Source organism: Entelurus aequoreus, linkage group LG09 (assembly GCF_033978785.1).
Source record: "Entelurus aequoreus isolate RoL-2023_Sb linkage group LG09, RoL_Eaeq_v1.1, whole genome shotgun sequence".
Classification (NCBI taxonomy): Eukaryota; Metazoa; Chordata; class Actinopteri; order Syngnathiformes; family Syngnathidae; genus Entelurus; species Entelurus aequoreus.
This window is the reverse complement of record NC_084739.1, coordinates 5204853-5227740: the sequence shown is the minus strand read 5'-3', so window position 1 is coordinate 5227740 and position 22888 is coordinate 5204853. Positions and strand designations below refer to the sequence as shown.

Sequence of the window (22888 nt, the reverse complement as noted above, 5' to 3'; positions counted from 1 at the left end):
CAACCACCGGTCCGCGGCCCGGTACCGGTCCGCGGACCGATTGGTACCGGGCCGCGCAAGAAATTTAAAAAATTGTTTTTTTTAAAAATTTAAATTAAAAAAAATATGTAACATTTTGGTGTCTAACAACATGGACATACACTCATTGGTTAACAGTTACGGTGCAAGCCAGTTCAGTCAAAATAATTTGTCAGTCAGCCAAATAAATTAAAGACATGCAAACTATTACTATAGGAAAACTGTCCTTCACATGTGAGAGTAAAGCATAGTTGATCCCAGAAACTCAGACAGAAAAGCACTGTGCTACCAACTTGAGTATGGTCACAAAGATTGGACATCAGTACTGCATCAGAAACAACTGAAGTGTGTGGTTCCAATGCTGAAAGAAAGGCAACACAGAGACTAATTCTCTCCACCTTATTAACTTAGTTGTGTTACAATGACTTTTTCCAAGAAAGAAACTGCCAAGCTCTACAATGTATTGATCATAATGTCTGTGTAATCAAAACCTATTCTTCAAATCTTCCATAACTCAGTTTGAACCTTCCATGACACGAAAAACGATTAACACTACAATGACCACATCACTTAGCGAGAAGTTGGTATGTTTCCTCAGGTTCTAAGAACACATAATGATCCTGATGCTGTAAATATGAACCTAATGGACAACAATCCAACCACAAATGCACTTTATCTATGCCAGTCTGGGTTGGCAGTTCGTAAAATAGTTCATTTTCTTAATATTATTTAACGCTTAAGAAACTTCAGCAGAACAGACTTTGGCTGAGGCCATCAAGGATACTAGAATATTAGCACGCAACCTTTAGCTGTAAATTGAACATGGATGGATGCAAAAGTGGGATTTTCTTTTTGCAGTGAGAAATCTAAACGAGAGCCCTTATACATTGGTATCATGTCTAAGTATGTACATGCACACTTTCCTGGTTTCTCGAAAAGCAGGTCATGAGGAAAGGGGCTTGACACTGCTTGGATTGTCTAATACCTGTTGTACAATATATATATACGTTTAGAGGAATGCAAGCCTAATTGCACAGTGCAAATGTGTAGATTTACTAAAAGTCAACAATTGGTGTATGGGAGAGATCTCCAACCGTCCCCGTCCACTACCACTACTGCTGTGCACAAACTGCTGTAGCTCAAGCAAGGATTCTGTAACCATAGTCACCTGCAGTATCAGATTGGATTTTTACATTTTTACGAAAGTTGAAAGGTTTACAGGAAACTTCTTTTAAAAAAAGAAAAAATGGTAGTTTTTCAAGAAAAGCAGCAGACTTGACATCTATGTGTAGCATTTGGACTGATATGGGTGGTGGTAAGACGTAAGAGTTATTTCATTTCCAACTGTCTGTGAGGCCATGAATGTCTACAGGCTGCGCAAACGATGGAGGCAAAGCAAAGGAAGAAGGAGAGGGAGTAAGTGTTGAAACCAGAAACCACTCACTAGGCACATCGACTGTCGGAAATTGTCTCAGTGAGTCGTGTAAACATTTCATTCATATAGTTGCCTGATCGGTGTCACACATAAAGTGTGTTGTAAAAAAATAATAAACTCCAGGCAATGCTATGTGTGACAGGACTACGCACAGCATAGTCATAAAATTTGCACTTTGCACACAGCATAGGTCTGGCGGACGTCTGTTTTGATTATGCGTGGACCTCTGCGGACAACGTTCCGTGTACATTGCATTTGAGTATGTTTGGGCTTTAATGCCTTGACATCCATCAACATCCAGGCAGACGGTACAATATTTTATATCCACACAAAAACACCACAATCCAGGAGATTTTTAGCTTCACTCAGGGTGTCTGGACACAAGGGCATTTATTGGAAGTCTCCCACAAAAGTCGGCAGAGCAGCTCTGCACTACTTGATTGAACATTGAGTTGTGGCTACTACGAATAATGTGTCTGTGTATGTTCTCTGTCATCCAGCTAATGGATATCTGCAAAAGTTGAATCGAGGCAAGTGGAGTCTTCCTGTATGTTGAAGAAGTTTCGCCTTTTGTCTAAAAAGTTTATTTAGTTTTAAACTTAAGGGCTGTTAATGTTCCTGGTGTTCACTAATGAGTTGTTACGCCAGCAGGCAGTCGAATGACCTATTGGTATGCAACACAGTTGTTCTCTAGCCATGTCAGAAAACATCAGCAACCCTATTGTGACCAGCCCTAGGGAACACACCCACCAGAGATATAAATAAGAAAACTCCATTCCTTAGGTTCAGAACTGACCAGCCTTCTGGACAAAGGGTGAAATGTCTTCAACAAACAAGACTTACAATTAGTGGTGTTTTTGTGTGTTGTACAGAAAATAAAGTACTCTAAGGAATAGTGTTAACAGTTTGGGATGCCAGTGTTGCAAATTGCTGGCGGTGAGTCAGGTTATTAATGCAAATTGACAGGAACAGTGTGAGCTTTAGCCAGCAGACATGACAGCAATACATCTCTGAGTCCCACATTGATTTTGTTGCCATAGTTGCGCTTGCATTATCACTGTATTTGGCCTATTTTTCTCCCGTAACTCTTGTGATGGACACAATTGCACAGTATAGAACAAACTTCAAAGAAAAAGAGCCATGTGACGCATGTTAGTGGTGCCACTCTCCAAAACAGGTAGCACGAAACTTGCAGAGCTGGGATTGTGTGTAAACATATGCTTGACATTTGCATGACTCATTTGTATATTTGGTAGGGGAAAAGTTATGGCAGGTGTGTGACCGCAATGATAATTCCTTTGTTCTGGGAATATATTGACAAGTGCGGCATGCTATTGGGAGAGGTAGATGGGTTGAAAAAAAACACAAGACTGGGCTGCTTGTAAATGAGTGTTGAATCACCAAAAGTCAGGCAGTGGGGTTGCCATGTGGAGATGAAGTGTAGCAAAGCATTGAAAGATGATCAAACAAGTTCACCAGCACAGTACCCAATTAAACAATCTCCCTGAACACCAAAAAAAGTTAGTCTATTGACCCATTAGCTGCAAATTGACATGAAATCTATGTAATTGTACATAGTCATGTCCCTTTAAGTCTCTTGATGTAGATTTTGTGTTACGATTTGTCTCCCAGCGATAGCTCTCATGGTAATTTCCCTCTCGTTTTTCTTCTCCTTCAGTCCTTCCTGTGCTTAGGATTCAAAGTCTGTGATTATCATAGGCTGATTGGATCTCTGAAGACAAAAAAAGAAGATAAAAGGTGATCAGGTGTCAGCCATTTTTTCCTCCTGTGAGACCTCCTGAATGCGAGAAAGCCCATCCAGTCCAAAAATAAGTCCTATGCAGGACATTTTGATAAATAGACTAAATCCACCATAGATCCATCTGTGGCAAAAGCAGTCCCGCCATCAGCAATGGATCAGAGATATAAATTCTGCTCCTTTTTGATATCCAGCCACATCAGCCATGTGAGGAGAAAATGGGCCTGCTGATGTTGCTGTTGGTGGTCATGGCAGACAGTTCCCACCTAAAGAGAAAGAAGAAAAAAGGCTAAATCCTGGTCAAATTATTTAGTTAGTGAATAAACATTACATTCAATTAAGGCCAACTCAATGAAATCTGATTTATTACATTTTAATTGATAGGGCTGTCAAAAAAAAAAAGATTTTCGAATGAAACGCAATTCCTATTTGTAACAATTCTAAATCGATAAAATAAAATAAAAATCGATTTAAAATGTTTATTATTTTTTTGTTTAAAGTTATAATCTGTCTTGTCCAGCCACTGAGGCAAATCATATCATTGATATAGATGACCATATCTGCTGTACAGATTTATTTTACAAAAGAGAAATGTGTGACACTTCTCTTGTTGTCTTATTTGTATTTGACTTTATTTAAAGTTTTAGGGTAGAATTTTATTAAACAAAAGCAGTTTTCTTTGAAGTAATATATAATTTTTTCACGGCTGTTTATCTTTTTTGTGGAGGGCAGCACGGTGGTACAGGGGTTAGTGCATGTGCCTCACAATAAGAAGGTCCTGGGAGTTTGCATGTTCTCCCCGTGACCGCGCGGTTTCCCTCCGGTTATTCCGGCTTCCTCCCACCTCCAAAGACATGCACCTGGGGATAGGTTGATTGTGCAAAACTGAATTGACCCGAGTGTGTGAATGTGAGTGTGAATTGTGTCTGTCTATATGTGTTGTGTGTACCCCGCCTTCCGAACGAATGCAGCTGAGATAGGCTCCAGCACCCCCCACAACCACGAAAGGGACAAGCGGTAGAAAATGGATGGATGGATGGATGAATGTAGTTAATCTTAGAACTGGCACCCAATGTTATTAAAAAGTATTGATTTTGAACCGAGAATCATTTTGAAACGAGAATGGATTCTGAATTGAATCGTTACCCCCCCAAAATCGAATCGAATCGTGTGGTGCCCAAAGATTCAAAGCCCTACTAGTTGAGACATTCCGAAAATATTCAATCTGTGTGAGTGTATCGGCCTTCGATTAAGTAATCATGTGAAATTAGTTTGAAGATGAGGGAAGGCTGTGATGTAACATGAGAACCAGGAGCAGGGGCTGACAACAGAGTCTAGTGCTGACCTGATGACAGGTCAGAGGTTGAGCACCAGATTGTTATCACTGGCTCTGGTTTCAACACTCACTCCCTCTCAATTGCTTTGTTCGTTTTTTTGGAGTGCGCGTGTGTGTTGAAGAGGGGAGATTGGCACCAGGGCAGAGGATGCCATTGAGGGGCAAAGGGAGTTAACCAGACTCTAGTGACCTCACAGAGAAGACAAGCCTTGACAGCTTACAGAACAACTCTACACCACCTTAAAGTGGAGCTCGTGCAAGGTGGCAATGATGACGCAACAGATATGAGAAGTTAATCAAGTGTCAAGTTACACACTGTATAAATACAAATTATAACAGTTTATTTTATTTTAATCTAATCTAGTGTTCCTAAAATATATACATTAACAAAAATATAAAAATAACACTTTTGCCCCATTTTTAATGAGCTGAACTCAAACACATTTAACTTTGTCCATGTACGTAGAAGTGCTATTTCTCTCAAATATTTTTTGACATATCTGTCTAAAACTTTGTTAGTGAGCACTTCTCTTTTGCCAAGATAATCTATCCACTTACCAGTTATGGCATATGAATATGCTGATTAGAGAGCATTATTATTGCACAGGCGTGCATAAGGCTAGCCTGAGAATGTACAGTTCTAATGTACTGGAGCCATTGACTGGAACCCACTGTTGTATAAGCCGGTCCAGAGCTTGGCAAACATGTTCAAAGGGTGACAAGTCAGTTCAGTATGATGGCCATACAAAATGACTGGGATCTAGTCCAAAGAACCCAGCAATCATAATCATGCTGTAAAGGTGATGGTTGTGGATAAATGGCTTTACAATGGTATTCCTGATCTTGGTATCTCTGTGTGTTTAAAATGTTTTCAAAACAACATTGAATGCAAGCATATGCCCAATAAATGTGGTTACAACAACAAACTGCACTCCGTTTTAGACCCAGATGAGGACGGCGAGCATGCAATTGAACTTCTCCGAGACGGTTTCCAACTGTTTGTGCAGAGATTATTTGGTTACAGTGCATTCGGAAAGTATTCACAGCGCTTCCCTTTTTTCACATTTTGTTACAGCCTAATTCCAAAATGGAATACATTCATTTTTGTCTTCAAAAGTCTGCACACAATACCGCATAAGAACAATGGGAAAATGTGTTTTAATTTTTTTTGCAAATGTATTAAAAATAAAAGACTTTAAAAAAATCACATGTACATAGCAAGTATGTACAGCCTTTGCTCAATACTTTGTTGATGCACCTATGGCAGCAACTACAGTATTTCTGAATACATTGTCACTAACTTGGTGCAGCTATTTTAGGGCAGTTTCGCCCATTCCTCTTTGCAGCTCCATCAAGTTAGATGAGAAGTGTTGGTTTAATCCAGGATGGCACTGTATATTGCTACATTTATCTTTCCCTCTGACCTAACTAGTCTCCCAGTTCATGCTGCTGAAAAACAACCCCACAGCATGATGCTGCCACCACCATGCTTCACTATAGGGATGGTATTGGCCTGGTGATGAGCGGTGCCTGGTGTACCCCAAACATGATGTTTGGCATTCAAGCTAAAAGTTCAATCTTTGTCTCATCAGATCAGGACTTTGTTTCTTAATGGTCTGAGAGTCTTTCAGGTGCACTTTTTTCAAACCTTTTACTAAGAAATGTCTTCCGTGTGGCCAATATACCATTCAGGCCTGATCGGTGGATTGCTGCAGAGATGGCTGTCCTTCTGAAAGGTTCTCCTCTCTGCGCAGAGGAATGCTGCAGCTCTGACAGAGTGACCATCGGGTTCTTGGTCACCTCTCTGACTAGACTAAGATGAATGCAGCAATGTACAGAGACACACCAAGGCTTTCCATCCAATTTGATGGAGCTTGAGAGGTGCTGCAAAGAGGAATGGGCTAAACTGCCTAAAGATAGGTGTGCCAAGCTTGTGGTATTGTATTCAAAAAGACTTAAAGTTAAAGTTAACGTTAAAGCACTAATGATTGTCACACACACACTAGGTGTGGTGAAATTTGTCCTCTGCATTTGACCCATCTCCTTGGGGAGCAGTGGGCAGCAGTGGCGCCGCGCCCGGGAATCATTTTGGTGATTTAACCCCCAATTCCAACCCTTGATGCTGGGTGCCAAGCAGGGAGGTAATGGGTCCCATTTTTATAGTCTTTGGTATGACTCGGCTGGGATTTGAACTCCAACCTACCGATCTCAGGGCGGACACTCTAACCACTAGGCCACTTGAGGCTGTAATTGCTGCCAAAGGTGCATCAACAAACTATGGAACAAATGCTGCAAATACTTTTTTTTTTTTTTTTAATACATTTGCAATTGTTTTTAAACACTTTGCACATTGTCATTATGGGTATTGCCTGTAAAAGTTTAAGAACAGAAATTAATTTATTTTATTTTTGAATAAAGGCTGTAACATAACAAAAGGTGGAAAAAGTGAAGCGCTGTGAATACTTTCCGCATGCACTGTATGCAAACCGTTTAGCGCACCAGTTGTCCAGGTGGCTGGTATCAGATAATCTTAGCGGTGAAGGTGCTGGATTTGGAGGTCATGGGCTTGTGTGGGCACACATGCTCAGCTGTTGTGAGGCCTCAAACGCATTTGGAGACGGCTTATAGTAGGTAAAGCAATGAGCTTCCCCAACACTTGTGACATCTGTGGCTCTGTTCTTTGTGTTAAAACTGCACGTTTTGGAATAGCCTTTATTAGACACCAGCCCTAAAGCACACCTGTGCAATATTGAGCTTCACATGCCACATCTGTGAGGTAGATGAATTATCTCCGAAAAGAAGAAGTGCTCACCAGCACCGATTTTGATAGTTTGGTCAACAACATTAGAGAAAAAATGGGTAATTTAGGTTAAAGAAAAATGATCTTTGAATTAGACTCATGAAAGATGGAAGCAAAAAAGTTTTGCATCGAGTGTGGTTTAATAACCGCTTTTTATTATGTTAATGCTTTTAGAGTGAATGTAAACCTGCAACGTTGACTTGATCACTTGACTTTAACAAGTAGCACAATGCTCATTAATAATATTTAGTAACACACTGCTGCTACAAGACTTTAATTATTCAATTACACGATTTTCATGATTTGTAGTTTGTAATTACCAATAACTAGTCACACAATGTAATATAAATTGTAGTATTGGCATGTTGTTGGCTATATATATATATATATATATATATATATATATATATATATATATATATATATATATATATATATATATATATATATATATATATGTCATTGGCATAACTTGGCATGTTATAATTGTCAGCAAAGATGTGTCAATATCAAGTAAAATAGCAAATAATCAGCTTAGAGAATGAAACTTTGGATGCAAATCTATCATGCATTTAATCCTTGTTGATTTACAAATAATGGTCCCATTTAGATGCACGCTTGATAGAAAAGAAATGAACGTCTGTATTAGTATCCGTAGCTTTTAACTGCAATGCGGGGTTTCCCCTACATGTAAACGATCGTGGCGCAACGCCACGGCAAGAAATAATGCCGCCACAATGTCAAAATAGGTTTTTCTTTTTACGTGAAAACACTTTTTTTTTTTTACATTAAAACATACTTGAGAGATGTGAATGTTTGAATGTGAGATTTTATGAATGGATATACCCTATATAGTCAATTATTTATGTTATATTGGCTATAGTAAGTTTGAAAAACAGCTCAAATATCATAAAAATTTTCCTCATTGCTTTATTTTTAAAAAACAAAACAAAAACGTGCATCTAAATTGCCTGTCAGAAGCGCATCAGCTTGTCGCGCACCCAAATGGAGTTGACACCCGGCAAAAGTAAGGAAAGAGAGTTGAATAAGTATTTTAAGCTAATTAATATTTTTTTTGTTCAAGCCAGTACCCTAAATCTTTTGACATTACTACCGACAATAACGTCTAACTTCACGCCTTGTGCGTCTTCGAACCTCCGTTTGAACATTGCTGTGTGGAGTGTGCATATGTCCCTGTGCGTTTGTGGGTTATCCCCCGGGTACTCCAGCTTACTTGCACATTTCAAACATATGTATGTTACCTACATTGGAGACTGCAAATTGTCCATACATACTAATGTTAATGAATCTGTGCCCTGCGATGGACCATGCTAATTGAAGTTAGCTAAATGTCTATGAGCTAATCCATTGTACGTTAGCATTATGCCAGCGGCATTAGAGCTCAACCTTAATCCTGCACAACTGTATTACCTTTTTCAGTTTATTCCAAATTATATTATTAATCTAATGTGCTTCCTACATGTTTTCACTTCATGTGTATATATATAATTTACTTTTTTGTGTATGGTTAGTTTTACAGTGACTTCATTGTGAAGAATATCAACAAAACACCTTAAGTTATTTTTTTCAAATCTAATTTGAAGGACTGTTTACATATTTGGCAAACTAAATTGCAACATTCAGGGAGGGCAGAATAAAGTGTAGCCTGTGTTACCTTTTACAATAAGCAGCAACAATTGAAACTGCATTGAACAAAGAGAGCACAGTCTACCAAGTCAAATTCCTTGTGTTAAAGCTGATTGTGACTCTGATTATATAAGCAATAATGGTATTAATAACTAATAAAACTAATATTTGTTTTAAATATACATAAAACATTTGTTAAGCTTTTTTTAAAGAAAATATATGTATCATTGCAAATTAAAATGATCGTGTCATACATATGATGATGTCATATTGACCATGCCCCTAGCCACGCCCCCATCATTAGTATATCTGGCAATACTGGGGAAACCCTGCAATTCATTATTAACTTGTTATTATTAACTAACCTGTTCAAATCAATGGATTTTGAAACTCAACTCAACTTCAGGCAAAGACTGTGGCAGGAAAAACAACAATAAATTAATGAAAAAAATTAATGATAAAGAGCGTTATTTCTAAAAAATAAAAAAAAAGTCAAAAACCGTAAAATGGTGGTAAAAGTGACCACAGACACAAAGAACTAAATATCTCAATTCAGTGTGGAAATAGCAGAAATGTTTGTTGGACCTGATATCATGTGGAAGGCCCGACTGCTCCAGACTGTATTGAATTACAGCTATTTTGCATAATGTCTTCAAATTTGGACCTGGAAAAGAAAGGGGGATGAGTCTTAGGATGATGACAAAAGTGAAGCTTTTTTCTAAGAAAGTTAAACATTTCTCGTACACAAATCACTACATAAATGTGGTTAGATGTGGGATAATACCACCTTAACATTTGACAACCAAACAATTACACAAGGCGACTCTAAAGAATCTGGGTATTATCTTCGACCCAACTCTCTCGTTTGAGTCACACATTAAGAGTGTTACTAAAACGGCCTTCTTTCATCTCCGTAATATAGCTAAAATTCGTTCCATTTTGTCCACTAGCGACGCTGAGATCATTATTCATGCGTTCGTTACGTCTCGTCTCGATTACTGTAACGTATTATTTTCGGGTCTCCCTATGTCTAGCATTAAAAGATTACAGTTGGTACAAAATGCGGCTGCTAGACTTTTGACAAGACCAAAAAGTTTGATCATATTACGCCTATACTGGCTCACCTGCACTGGCTTCCTGTGCACTTAAGATGTGAGTTTAAGGTTTTACTACTTACATATAAAATACTACACGGTCTAGCTCCATCCTATCTTGCCGATTGTATTGTACCATATGTCCCGGCAAGAAATCTGCGTTCAAAGAACTCCGGTTTATTAGTGATTCCCAGAGCCCAAAAAAAGTCTGCGGGCTATAGAGCGTTTTCACCCACATATGCGGTCTTCTCCAAGGTTTCTTATAGTCATTCACATCGACGTCCCATTGGGGTAGTGAGTTTTTCCTTGCCCTTATGTGGGCTCTGTACCGCGGATGTCGTTGTGGCTTGTGCAGCCCTTTGAGACACTTGTGATTTAGGGCTATATAAATAAACATTGATTGATTGATAATGCTGTTTCTTATCTATCCAGGTCTCTATGACTGTAAATACATAGGGTTTACTACAAGGTGATTGTAACGTTTGAAAACAGAAAGAGCAGATTAAACGTTGAAATAACCTGAACAAGTTAACTGGCAAATTGCACCACATTTTTGGACAAGTAATATATATTTTTTTTAGTTCACTTGACAGCTCTAGATCAGGCTTTTCCAAAATTGGGGTTGCAGGTCCTCTTTTTACTTGCTGGTATTTTAGCTATTACTAAGCAGGCACACAATTTATTGGAAAAGATCTGTTAGAGTCAAGCTCGTTGTAGTAAATACATTGTCAAGGTTATGACAATAAGTGGTACATTTCAATATATGTGATAATGCTCTTTAAACTCATATCTCATCCTTGCACAGAATATTAATTACTTTGAACATAGAGAGAAGTATCAGCTTTATCAGCAGCAATGTCCATCACACGCCTTTTTCTTCTTCTAAGAGAGAGAACTCAGACATACAGTAGTTGCTTTGTGTAGCTTTTACTGAACCTTGGGGTGAATAGATTGTCTTACTGAAAGCAAAGTTTCACAAAAAAGCTACTCCTGAAGGCATATACAGTAAAAGAATGACAAAATGAAATATTAAGGAAATTATTGTAAAAAAATGTCAATCTTTTTTTACTACAAAAATTACAAAAGGGACATTCAGACAAATCAATGAGCGATGCATTTCTACGTTGGCAACTTATTTGTTATCTAAATGTTATTGTCAGTTATTTGTAAATGTATATGAAATACAGGTAGTAGTTTTAAGAAAAAACTATGGGACAGAATGATTTATGAGTATCTGTACTGGAAGTAGTCTTGGTACATTATACATTAGCTTATCACACAGCCTTGGGCTTATTGTAATTACACAGCTCCTCGGCATCAGATATATAGCTTCATTGTTATTGCAAAAAGAGCATTACTACAAAATTGTCAGCCAATGTCATGTCCCTTGCACCATATGTTCAGGAGTAAAATCTCACGTGAATGGCATGTAACAGTGCATGACATGCAGGATTCCACTTGGTACTGAGAGTCCTCTAAGCTCACTCTGTAAGACCATCCACACAAGAACTTTGAGCACACGTCATGCAGACACTAAGTTTGGCTGTCGAAGAGATGGAAGTGTGCCATATGATGTCACAAAGGTAGGGTGAAGGCCAGGCACAAAGATGAGGAATGGGAGTTAGTCTAAGGACCAATGTAAAATGTTTGACATCTCCTTTATTTATAATCACACAAGGTCCCAAGAAGTATTTTCCATGTCAACCGTTACCTAAAAGCTATCAGGAATGACAGAAATACTCACTGAAATCTAAGATGTAAAGGTCTGAATGATCCATGAGGTTAAATTCATCACCCATTCCTTGCTCAGGACAGGGACTGAAAGAAGAACAAAGACAATAATTTATAGTGATCTGCGTCAAATAAAATACCACTTCCTGTCTTTATGAGAATGAAACAAAGTGTTTTTTAAGTAACTGAAATATTCACATTGTCATACAATTTATTACCATATTTCATTTTTACTGAGGTCTAGAAAATCATAGATGATAAAAAAAACATGAAAAGTGAGCAGGTCGTTTGGCTCTTCTTATCCTGACCAGCTTGATTTAAGCCGACAGGAAATAGAGCACTGCAGTAAGGCCGCCTGGTCTATGCAGATAGCCTCCCAGACATGTGTTGCCGTTTTATATCAATGAACATCTGTTTCCTGCCACAGTACTACACGCTCACACATACACACACCTGCAACACACAAGGTGTACCACAGTCAAAATGTCTTCACATTTTCTTTATGTATATAAAAACTGATTCATCCAACCTCAGCAGCTTCCAATGAAAGTAATGGAAATTAACAGTAAAATGACATTAGGACAGTAGAAGAAAACATGTTATTAAATAATAGGCAAAGGTAATTAAGGAAGTAATAAAACATAAATGGATTGTAATGATGATAATAGTAGTATTAATCAATACTCCTTCCACTACATAATTAAAAACTGGAAACGCTCAGGCCTACATTGGGACACCTAAGTGGGATTGGTACATCCCTACTTGGGGAGTTGATTAATTTATTTCAGGATTTTCACATACTCCTGCTCATCAATCTGTATTTCTCTTTACGGTTGTCTCCTCCATCGAGTCTTCCTTTCGCTGCGTGTTCAGGATGTTGTAAGGGGTTTACGTTGCTAATCTTTCCTAAACAAACACGGATGGGGCTTAAAGCAGCCGGGAGAGGTGCAGAGCACGAGCACAGTCGTCCCAGAGGGTCAGCTGTGGAAGTCATTACGCCCCCTGGCCCCCCAGGAGGCGATTCACCCAGGCTTATAGGGAGCCTTCAACCGAATACTCTCAACCACCCAAGTCCCTTCACCACAAGTGTTGACCCTTATCTCTTATTCTCACCCTTCATACAGTATATCTGCAGAATCTATATCAGGGGGGATTCAAATTCTAAAGCTCGATTGATCATCACAACCTAGAACATGTAACATTTCATGATATGCATAATGGAGTGATGGGGATGTTGGTATTGCAAACAAAAAATCCAACATGTGTAGTAAAATAGACAAAGGGACCATTTGAAACAATGTAATGTAAAACCATGTTTTGTGGCATTGACATGTATTACAAGAAGGTTTGACAACTCACAAACTGAAGAAGAGTGATATCTGTCAACTCACAAAAACTATGGAGATCTACTATAAAATAACTTAATTACTATACCACAAAGTGCAAAGTTTTGGGTAAAACATTTTCGAGTGACACTTTTAGCAAACCTGCCTCACTTAGCAGACATAAGAATTATTAACTTGGATTAAAATAATACATGCAACTGTGTGCCTTGAGCATAAACAACATGAACAATACTGACCATGCTATGGACCAAGAGCTGTATTACATGTCTTAATCTAAAGTTTACACAAATGGGCAAGAGACGTGTGCAAGTTGTATGACTTCTATTAGAAGAATCCACATCAAGTAGTTAAGGAGAGAACAAGATTAAAGGGACCTTTTCATCATCAGTGCCATTTTGACATCTAACTTTCTTTTCAACCATTCCTGTTATTATTGGCTCAGTTTCTTTTGGGAGAAATCTCATGAAAAACAGGAACTTTTGTTTTACTTTGCTGCATCATAATGACGCAAACACAAACACAAACTGACTGTCACCAGTTCAGAATAAATTAAAAGGTACTCCACTATTTATAGAGCAAAACAGTGTTGTAGTTGTCAACAACTCACACATTCAAGAGAGAGTCTAAGCCTTGGATGATGATGCGTGAAAAGGTAGAGATAAGAGCAACAGCAAGAGAAATGACAACTGTAGTGCTGCGACACAGCTTTCTCGCATACTCATGGATAATATTAGCCTGGGTGTGAAGTCCAGCAGCACATTAATGTTTTATTGGTGTTTGTAAAACAGAAAAGGATCATAGAAACAGGGGAAGGAAAAGGGGTGTTGTTGGAAGCGGGAAGGTCACAGTGTTTGACTTTATGTGGCATCCTGGTGTTTGATGGTTCACTTTGTTACTCGATCAGCAAAGTATCACAATGTGTGAAAGTGGTCCCCGCCCCCTGAAGCAACGGTGGTTCCCAGTCTGTAAGAAGCCTGAGTGATGCTGCTCCCCCACTAAAAAAACAGTGGTTGCTATTTCAAACAACACTCAAATGAGGGTGTCTAATCACCCAATTGCCGCCCTCTCAAGCAATGCACTCGCACTGGCTACTCCACATCATTATCTTTGGAACAAGGCTTCCAAGACAGTAGACACTCAACTACTGTCCTAAAATTAACGAGGGAATACCGCAGAGCCTGGGAACATTACACAAAGGCATTTCTAAAAGTAAATAAAGATTTTACAAAATAAATACATTGTTATATGATAAATATATAACTTATTTATTTGATGGTTTTTAAATAAAAATATTGAAGTTATCAGCTAGTATGATTTCAGTGATTTCATTGGCCATATCCTCATACTTGAACTGATACAATCTGCATCCTGTTCCTTACGCTACATCCTATTGAACTTTGGTCCTTTAGGAGCAGCTAATACACAGGAACTTATTACACACTACAACTTCCTGCTGAACATCTTATCAGGACGACCAGACATGTACCAAATATATTTTGTTTGCTTTTCAGAAAAGTCTAAATATATTATATTTTATGCAATGGAAAGTCAACAGAATAAAGTTAAACAGTGGGGGGTGCATTGTCTTAAGACGGACAAAAGCCCTCTTTGCAGTAAATGTCCAGGAATGTTGTGAATATAGTTCTTGAACTAAAATGTTTGTGTGGCCCATTGTGTTTTGCATTTGGATCAGATGTATAGTAGGCAACACTGTATTTCTGTCTCATTCCTGTGAGCATCTTGGGTGTGACTGAATCATTAAAAATTCAGACTATCTAGGACTATTTGCAGTGTGCTCAAACAACCACCAGGTAGCATCTGTGAGCAGATAATACTGTATAATCTATTTCTCTTTTGCACTTATCATGTCAAGTCAAAAATACAGTGTTACCTACTGTACAACTGAAAAAAAGACTGTGTGCCAAATTGGGAAAAATTTGGCTCATCCAAAATAATCAGGAACTTCATTTCGGGCCCAGTTATGGCAGTCTAAATGCACATAAACACTGGGAAATAAGACCACTTCAAGCCTGATTCTAAGACGCAGACGTACAGTATACAGGGGTGAACAAGGAATGATTAGCTGCTGGTTCTAGGATGATTAACTGAATTTCTGCAATGTTTAAAATGTGGCTGTCTGACAAAGTTAAAATAAAAGCCTTTTCCTTCAATGTGCCCATCCAAAAAGACTCTAATCATGTTATGATGGCATACAACATATTTGACTCTTACATTTGTTATCACTGGTTGATAGATTCTTGGCAATTTTTGTGCCTCTGCTGTCTCATCTAGTCTTACCAACATATCTGTACCCCCTCCTGGGTGGTGGCTGGAAGGTGGATTAAGACCTACAGCCCCATGATGAGAGTGAGACACTAACTACCATTGGCTCCCAAAGATGCCTGTCTTTAGATTAGACTAAGATGCCAGACGCTAATCAAACTTGCATCTCAAATTTCAACCTTTGAGAACAAAATGTACTTTGCGTTTGTCATGGAGCTAAGGAGCATACCGTACCTCTTATGCAGCTATTCACTCATTCACTCTTATCAGGACAAAATGTTCTTTTATCAGGGTATACAGTCATAAACCTGTAGCCTATACAAACAAGGAAGGAAGACATCAATTTAAATTTGGAGCCTTGAGCACAGCTGGTTAATATAAAGATGGTAGTTGAGATGGAATATTATAGTTTGAAAAAGTGTTGCCACACTTGTCAGCTATAATTATTATAGGTGTCAAGGCCAGCTGACAGAGAACACTAAAAGAAGATAATACAGTATAATGTACAACAGTAACAGCATTTTCTTTTCATGGTAATCACTCCTTCTTGCCATTTATAAATGTTATCTTAAATAAATGTTATCTTCAAAGTAATCAAAGAATTGTCTATTAAAAAATATCCGTGTTGTAAACAGGATGCGTAGTATATCAACTACTCCCTATTTTACAGGTTAATTTACTTGAACAACATTACAACGTGTCACCTATGTAGGTTGTTTATTTGAGCTGCTGTATAGCACTCACCTCTATGACACCACAATGTATACAGGCCATTAGTGGGTTAAGGAAGGTTAAGATGGAGATGAAATACTATCATGGTCATGGCTTTGAAGAGTAAATCACAGAGTTGCTATGCTGCCCAAAGGTCTTCTGCCGCACGTGCGAGATGCCCCAAATCCATCTCAGGTCACCTTCACTGTTTGACAAGTTTTATCTCGGACATATGAAACACACATACGCACACACAAGTGGACAGACAATTAATAAAAGGAAACGTCTGTGGCCTCCCCTTTGACACTAAAGGGCAAATGACAATATGTGCATATCTTAAGTGCTGATAATCAGGTTAACGTGGAGCCAAGTGTCTCAGAAGCAGGTCATGAACAGCAAGTGCAGCTGTAATGTCTGGTTAATTGATGAAATGGCTGTGCTTTGACACTCTATTGAGGATTTCACAAGAAGTCCTTGGTTAATACAATACCTTGCAAGAAAAAAAGTGGTTCAACGATAAACAAAAGAGTCAATTCTATGTAGTGTTTAGTCTAACATTTCAACTATCAGGTTCAATGGTGATAAGCTACACTTTAGCCAGCTGGACTATCATAACAGCAGCCCTTGCAGCCGTTGATAAGATGCTAAATGGTATTATAGGTGATATCGAGGCACCAGACTTTTGACCTCCTGATCAGCTAACAAGATCGCTGGACACTGAAGAAAATCTCTGGCTCAGCAAATTGCGGTTTTGAATTCACAAGTAAAATTCCACACGGATTAAATATCATGGTGAGATTTTGGTGGAATAAACAAGAGACTTTGGGCTGGGATGTTTTGGCTACCAGTGAGATTACCTGCTATGTGGTCTCCCTCAAGCTCTAGAATCTTAAACAACCTGGAAGCATTATGGTGGTCCAACAACTACAATCTATCGTGTCAAAAGTGTTCACATGAAACTACATCCAGCATATGCTGCTACTATACTACCCTTTAATCAAAAGCTCTGTTGAAAAATACACCATACAAAAGGGGTCATATTATGATTTTTTTCTACATTTTAAACACTTTCTTGTGGTCTACATAAAATGTGATGGTGGTTCTTTGATCAAAATTTGGCAATGATTAGGTTTTACAGACCGTTTTCAAGCTGCTTTCTGACCGTCTCTTCAGGATGCGCCGTTTTTGTGTCCTATTTTCATGGCTCCACTTCGACAGCCTCTTCTGCCCGCCATATTTGTTGTAGTTTTTAGCGCTTCCATAGCGAGTCTACTGACAGAATAGGTTTGATCTTTACGCTACTTTGTATTAGAAATGGCAACAGCGGAGGATGCATGTGCATTGATGAGCCAGTCTGCCCCACAACAAAAGGATAGAGAAAAAAGGAACGTAATGACTACAGCGTCGGACTACAATGGCGGATACGTGCACAGCTCTTCAGGCAAAACTTTAACATGTATTGATAATCCACTGGTGTCACCGATGGAAAAAATGTCACAAATGGGGCAAATTCCCATAATGATTGTTCAGCGGAAGTATGAAGGAAGGCAAGATTGTTATAGAAATATATCTGCAATGCGTCAACGGCTCGGTTTTAAATTTACATAACTTATGCATAACCCAAATACACAACAGCACGTACCAATGGGTTAAGAAAAGTTGGTTTTGCATTCTAGGGCTTCTTAATAGAGTCAACATAGCACACAATATTACGTTTCAGATCTTGTTTTTTAAACGAAAAAAAAGGGGATTAAAAATGTAAAAGACTTAAGTAGTTATAGCTACTATGAGAAGACTTCTAATTTCTATAGGGCTCAAAAGGCCACGTGATTTTGCAATATGTAAGTTGTTTGTCGCCTATAGCTAGCTTGGCTAACACTGGCATCCTACTAAATGCTACTTGCAAAACACAATAAAACATGCCGTGATTCAAACTCACCAGTCCGAAAATGCCATGAACACAACATGTACCAGGTGATGACGCTAAAAGTGAAGTTTGGTCGTCTCACGGCTGCTAACCAGGCAATTCACCGTCTTTTTATTAGCTTCATAACCCGACTTCTTTTGGCTTTCCTTTCAGGCTGGAAATGAGAAAAATCTCACCAAATTATTTTTTTCCTGAGACGATCATGACCCGGATTGTGGCAGTTAATGATGTTGCACGTTCGCGCCATGTTTTGAACTTGTTAAAAAAAAAAAAAAAAAAACTTAAGCACAGAATCTTCTATTCAACCATATAAATAAGGAAGTCAGAGTCCAGCAAGACCCACAATGCAATGCCTTTCCACGTCACACTTTCAAGGCCTATTGTTTGAATAACACAAATTTGTGACCAAAAAGTCAAATGACCAGCACCGGAGTTTCCCTCAAAGATTCCAAGCTGTTTCCTTACAACATGTCACTCTTTCATGCCCTTGCTCCTGTAAATTAAGCCCCTCAGAAGATGCCCTGTTTCCAGCCCAAAATAATTTGTGATTTAGCACACCCAGTGCTTGTAGTGTGACACAAGTTTAACACCTTGTAGTCAGTTCATTAAATCCCATCAAGGTTTAGAATATTTGTTGTTTTACTTTGCAAAGTACGCTGCTAATTGCTTGTGTAGGTGAAGGTCGGTGCAGGTGGAGTTAGTCATGCATGGGTCGTCCTTCGTGGGGCAATGAGCAGGTCCCAGTAAATGAGTGTAGCAGAGGTGCTTAGGGCATATCAAATAGCACTCCGTGAGAAAGAATGCTCCCTGAGGTCATAAATCAAAGAAGGGGCAGAATTTCACGCCTCTCTGAAAACCAGCAGGCCTGTTTATACTTACGTAAGTGGCGCTCAACAGATTGTCAATAAATGCCCAGCCAGTCAGTTTCCTCATAGAGCAACTGCACATTTAGCCTAATGTGCGCAGTATTGTACACCCCATGTTTGAAATACACAACACATAGCACCCATAAACGAGGCAAAACGCCATTATCATGCAAATCTGAAGAACTAATTTCATAATATTCTATCTGAAACAGCCAATTTATTTTTATTAATTACAGTTTATGTTTTCACTCCTGTAGTGCATTGAGTATAAGCACAGACTTCTGGTCTCAAATCCCTTAGCAAACAGGGGGATTCGGGAGTTGAAGAGTTTTATTGTACTTCACTAAAGTAATAAATTATGCCCACACAAATCTTGGACTGGGGATAAATATCAAGGGGGTTCTGTTTTACATCAGTCTGAAAGGACAACCAACCTCGGAAAACAAAATGTGAGCCATAAATTTGAACACAATTTCCTTGGGCAGAACGACTAAATTAGAAGACCTACAAAAAACACAAGCAAAGTGTCCAACAAATAATTCATGGTGGCCTGTGCGTGCATTTGTTAGCTGCATACAGACAGATACCAATAACATTTTAGGCCTGTTAACTGCCCTCATGTTGTTAGGACATGTAAAAACAAACACAGTCATAGCTGCTTTTAAACAACTTGGTGAATTAGTTGCACATATTGTAAAACACATTAAATCGGTCAGAGACCTTTGTATTGGTGTGAATGTTGATACACTACAAATTAAGGCATTACCTGGATTGCAAACCATTAAGGTAAGTAATGAGACAAAGACAACAAATTAAGAAGCAAGAAGAAACTTAGTGTGTGTTTGTGTAGCTTAGTGCGTACGTACTCGTACTTATGGGAGTTCCTGTGCTTAAGTGCGCTCATGTACATAACAAAACATGCAATGTAAGTCAATAGAAGTTGTGTGGTCAGCTTATTTTGGAACTGTAGGGATCACACTAATTTGTACAGTAACAGGAAACAAAAACTTGCTAGGGCCAGACTTAATACAAAATAGAAGTGGGCTAAGATACAAAGTGGGGCATAAGTATGTGCTAAAAGTGACATGAATTAATCTTGAACAATGATCTCAACTTCTAAAGCTAAAACAAAAACCTATGCAGTACAATTTACAAACAATGCAGAACGTTGCCTTGATTAAAAAGTCCCTGATTTGAAAACAACAACAACAACAACAAAAACAACCATTTACCACTTTGACAAAGGTGTTGGTAATGAAGTGAATTACATTTATATAGCGCTTTTTCTCAAGTGACTCAAAGCGCTTTACATTGTGAAACCCAATATCTAAGTTACATTTTTAAACCAGTGTGGGTGGCACTGGGAGCAGGTGGGTAAAGTGTCTTGCCCAAGGACACAACGGCAGTGACTAGGATGGCGGAAGCGGGGATCGAACCTGCAACCCTCAAGTTGCTGGCACGGCCGCTCTACCAACCGAGCTATACCGTCCCAATGTAATGTAATGTTGTGGTGTTTGATCTTTCTCTGCTTGGCTGCACCTTCACTGTAAGGATTTCAATGTATCTTACAAACAAATTTTCCAAACACAAGTCCTGCACTTAAAAGGAAATTATGACTTGTGAAATTCAGGTGACATCCATCCATTTTCTACCGCTTGTCCCTTTTGGGGTCGCGGGGGGTGCTGGAGCCTATCTCAGCTACAATCGGGCGGAAGGCAGGGTACACAAGTCGCCACCTCATCACAGGGCCAACACAGATAGACAGACAACATTCACACTCACATTCACACACTAGGGCCAATTTAGTGTTGCCAATCAACCTATCCCCAGGTGCATGACATTGGAAACAAAATACTGCCAAACTATTTTGAACACCAATTGTAAGGAATGTTACCTTTAAAAGCTGCAAAAAAAACCCCAAGGTACATTTTTTCTCCTGAAAGGCTTTATGTGAGAACGTTTTGTGTACATTGATTTATTTGTGTAGCCTGACATACACACATGTTGACCGCCACAAATAGATTTAGTACTACCTGTTCACCCTCGGTCATAAACACATTAAGTTGTAGCAAGTTTGTTTACATCTGTGCAGTTGGTAACGGTACGCATCATAACTCGGCTTCTTAAAGGGAAACTTCGGTTTTTTTCAACCTGGGCCCTGTTTTCATAATTTTTTCTGTATATGTGAGTGCTGGATAAAACATTTTTTGAGGTCGCGCCAGTATTGAGCAGGGCAGGCAGCCTCCAGCCCAGCTAACGCTCGTACACAGGGCAACTGGCTCTCGTCAAAATTCGGCCTATAAACATGCATTTTTTTCACACTGACAGGCTCAGATAGTTACAATGAGTGTCCGACAACATACTAGAAAGGAGAAATTAACGTATGTCTCTACCTTTAGCTGGAGATCGCTGTTTGTTGTGAGCTGTGTCCAAATCTCACCACGCTACAAATCTCGTTCCGAAATCTCGCGATAACTCGCGACAAAACACCGGTGGAAAAACAGTTACCTGACCAAAAATTCAGCCATGACAGACAAACAAACAAACTTTTCTATAAAACTAAAATAACAGTCTTCGGTAATCCAACAGAAAATCACTTCAGTCATCTCTCTTCACCTCAGTCAGGTAACTGTTTTTCCACCGGTGTTTTGTCGCGAGTTATCGCGAGATTTCGGAACGAGATTTGTAGCGTGGTGAGATTTGGACACAGCTCACAACAAACAGCGATCTCCAGCTAAAGGTAGAGACATACGTTAATTTCTCCTTTCTAGTATGTTGTCGGACACTCATTGTAACTATCTGAGCCTGTCAGTGTGAAAAAAATGCATGTTTATAGGCCGAATTTTGACGAGAGCCAGTTGCCCTGTGTACGAGCGTTAGCTGGGCTGGAGGCTGCCTGCCCTGCTCAATACTGGCGCGACCTCAAAAAATGTTTTATCCAGCACTCACATATACAGAAAAAATTATGAAAACAGGGCCCAGGTTGAAAAAAACCGAAGTTTCCCTTTAACACACTTTGTAGCAGGAACTATCAGTGTTGCCAACTTAGTGAGTATTCAGACCCCTCAAGATACTCTTTTAAAAGGAGGCACTAGCCTAAATTCTAGCATTTTTCTGGTGTTATTGGGGGCGTTTGGGTTATGTTCACACTGAAGATGAATGTTGGCCTGTAGATTTACATTTTCCCTGCATTGAATAGAACAGTTGGTGGATGCAAAACAATTTTCTTTAGCTGAACTCAGAAAAAAATGAAATCGCTCAGTGGCCCACAGAACAAAAGAAAAAATTGCACCTCCTAAAAACCTAATGTACAGTATATGCCGTTTGTCAAATCATAAAAAAAATTCAAATTAAACTGTTCACCAAATAAAATCAAAAGGCCATTGCTGCACTGAATTGTGGTATACTCACATAGGGAAAACAATGTCCGAAACAAAGTTAAATTCAATCAAAAAGGTGGCTTATTCAGCCAAAATAAGCAACAAACAAAAACGTGCCCCTCCCATTACGGTAAAAACAATTTGCCCATCAAGGTGCATTCTGGTCCTATTGACAGCCTTTATATAGTATTTCTCTATAGTGCTTAAATGAAATAACAAGAACATATTTCAATTAAACTGATAAATAAATATAATTCTAACTAAATACAATTAAATAATTCAGAATAATTAAATATAAACAATAAATACTGTACTGAACCAAACACTGAATACCGCAAAATAAATAAATAGCTCCAACACGTAATAATCACAGGGTTTACCTGAGATGGCCACAATATATGTAGCGATGGGGGCATAGCTAGTGGCGTGGTCAATATGACATCATCACATATATGACGTCATGATAATTTTGATTTGCAATGATGCATATATTTTCTTTAAAAAGGCTAAAAAAAAATGTTTTATGTATATTTAAAAACAAATATTATTGTTATT

The 22888-nt window shown here is 38.7% G+C and overlaps 1 protein-coding gene across 3 annotated transcripts in view; it reads right to left on the bottom strand.

Annotated features, from left to right (window-relative positions):
* Nucleotides 1-2493: 2493 nt before the first annotated feature.
* Nucleotides 2494-22888, bottom strand: part of LOC133657080 (kelch domain-containing protein 3-like) — a 59140-nt gene continuing 38745 nt past the window's right edge. For 2 of the 3 annotated variants that reach the window (XM_062058000.1, XM_062058001.1), the window contains 3 exons: nt 11834-11907; nt 9581-9659; nt 2494-3478 (listed from right to left, as the gene is read on the bottom strand). In XM_062058000.1, the coding sequence (XP_061913984.1) occupies nt 3412-3478; nt 9581-9659; nt 11834-11907 (220 nt within the window). In that variant the 3' untranslated portion in view covers nt 2494-3411. Of the gene's footprint in view, nt 3479-9580; nt 9660-11833; nt 11908-22888 lie in introns of those variants that run through there. The other variant, XM_062058002.1, reaches the window with a different exon arrangement.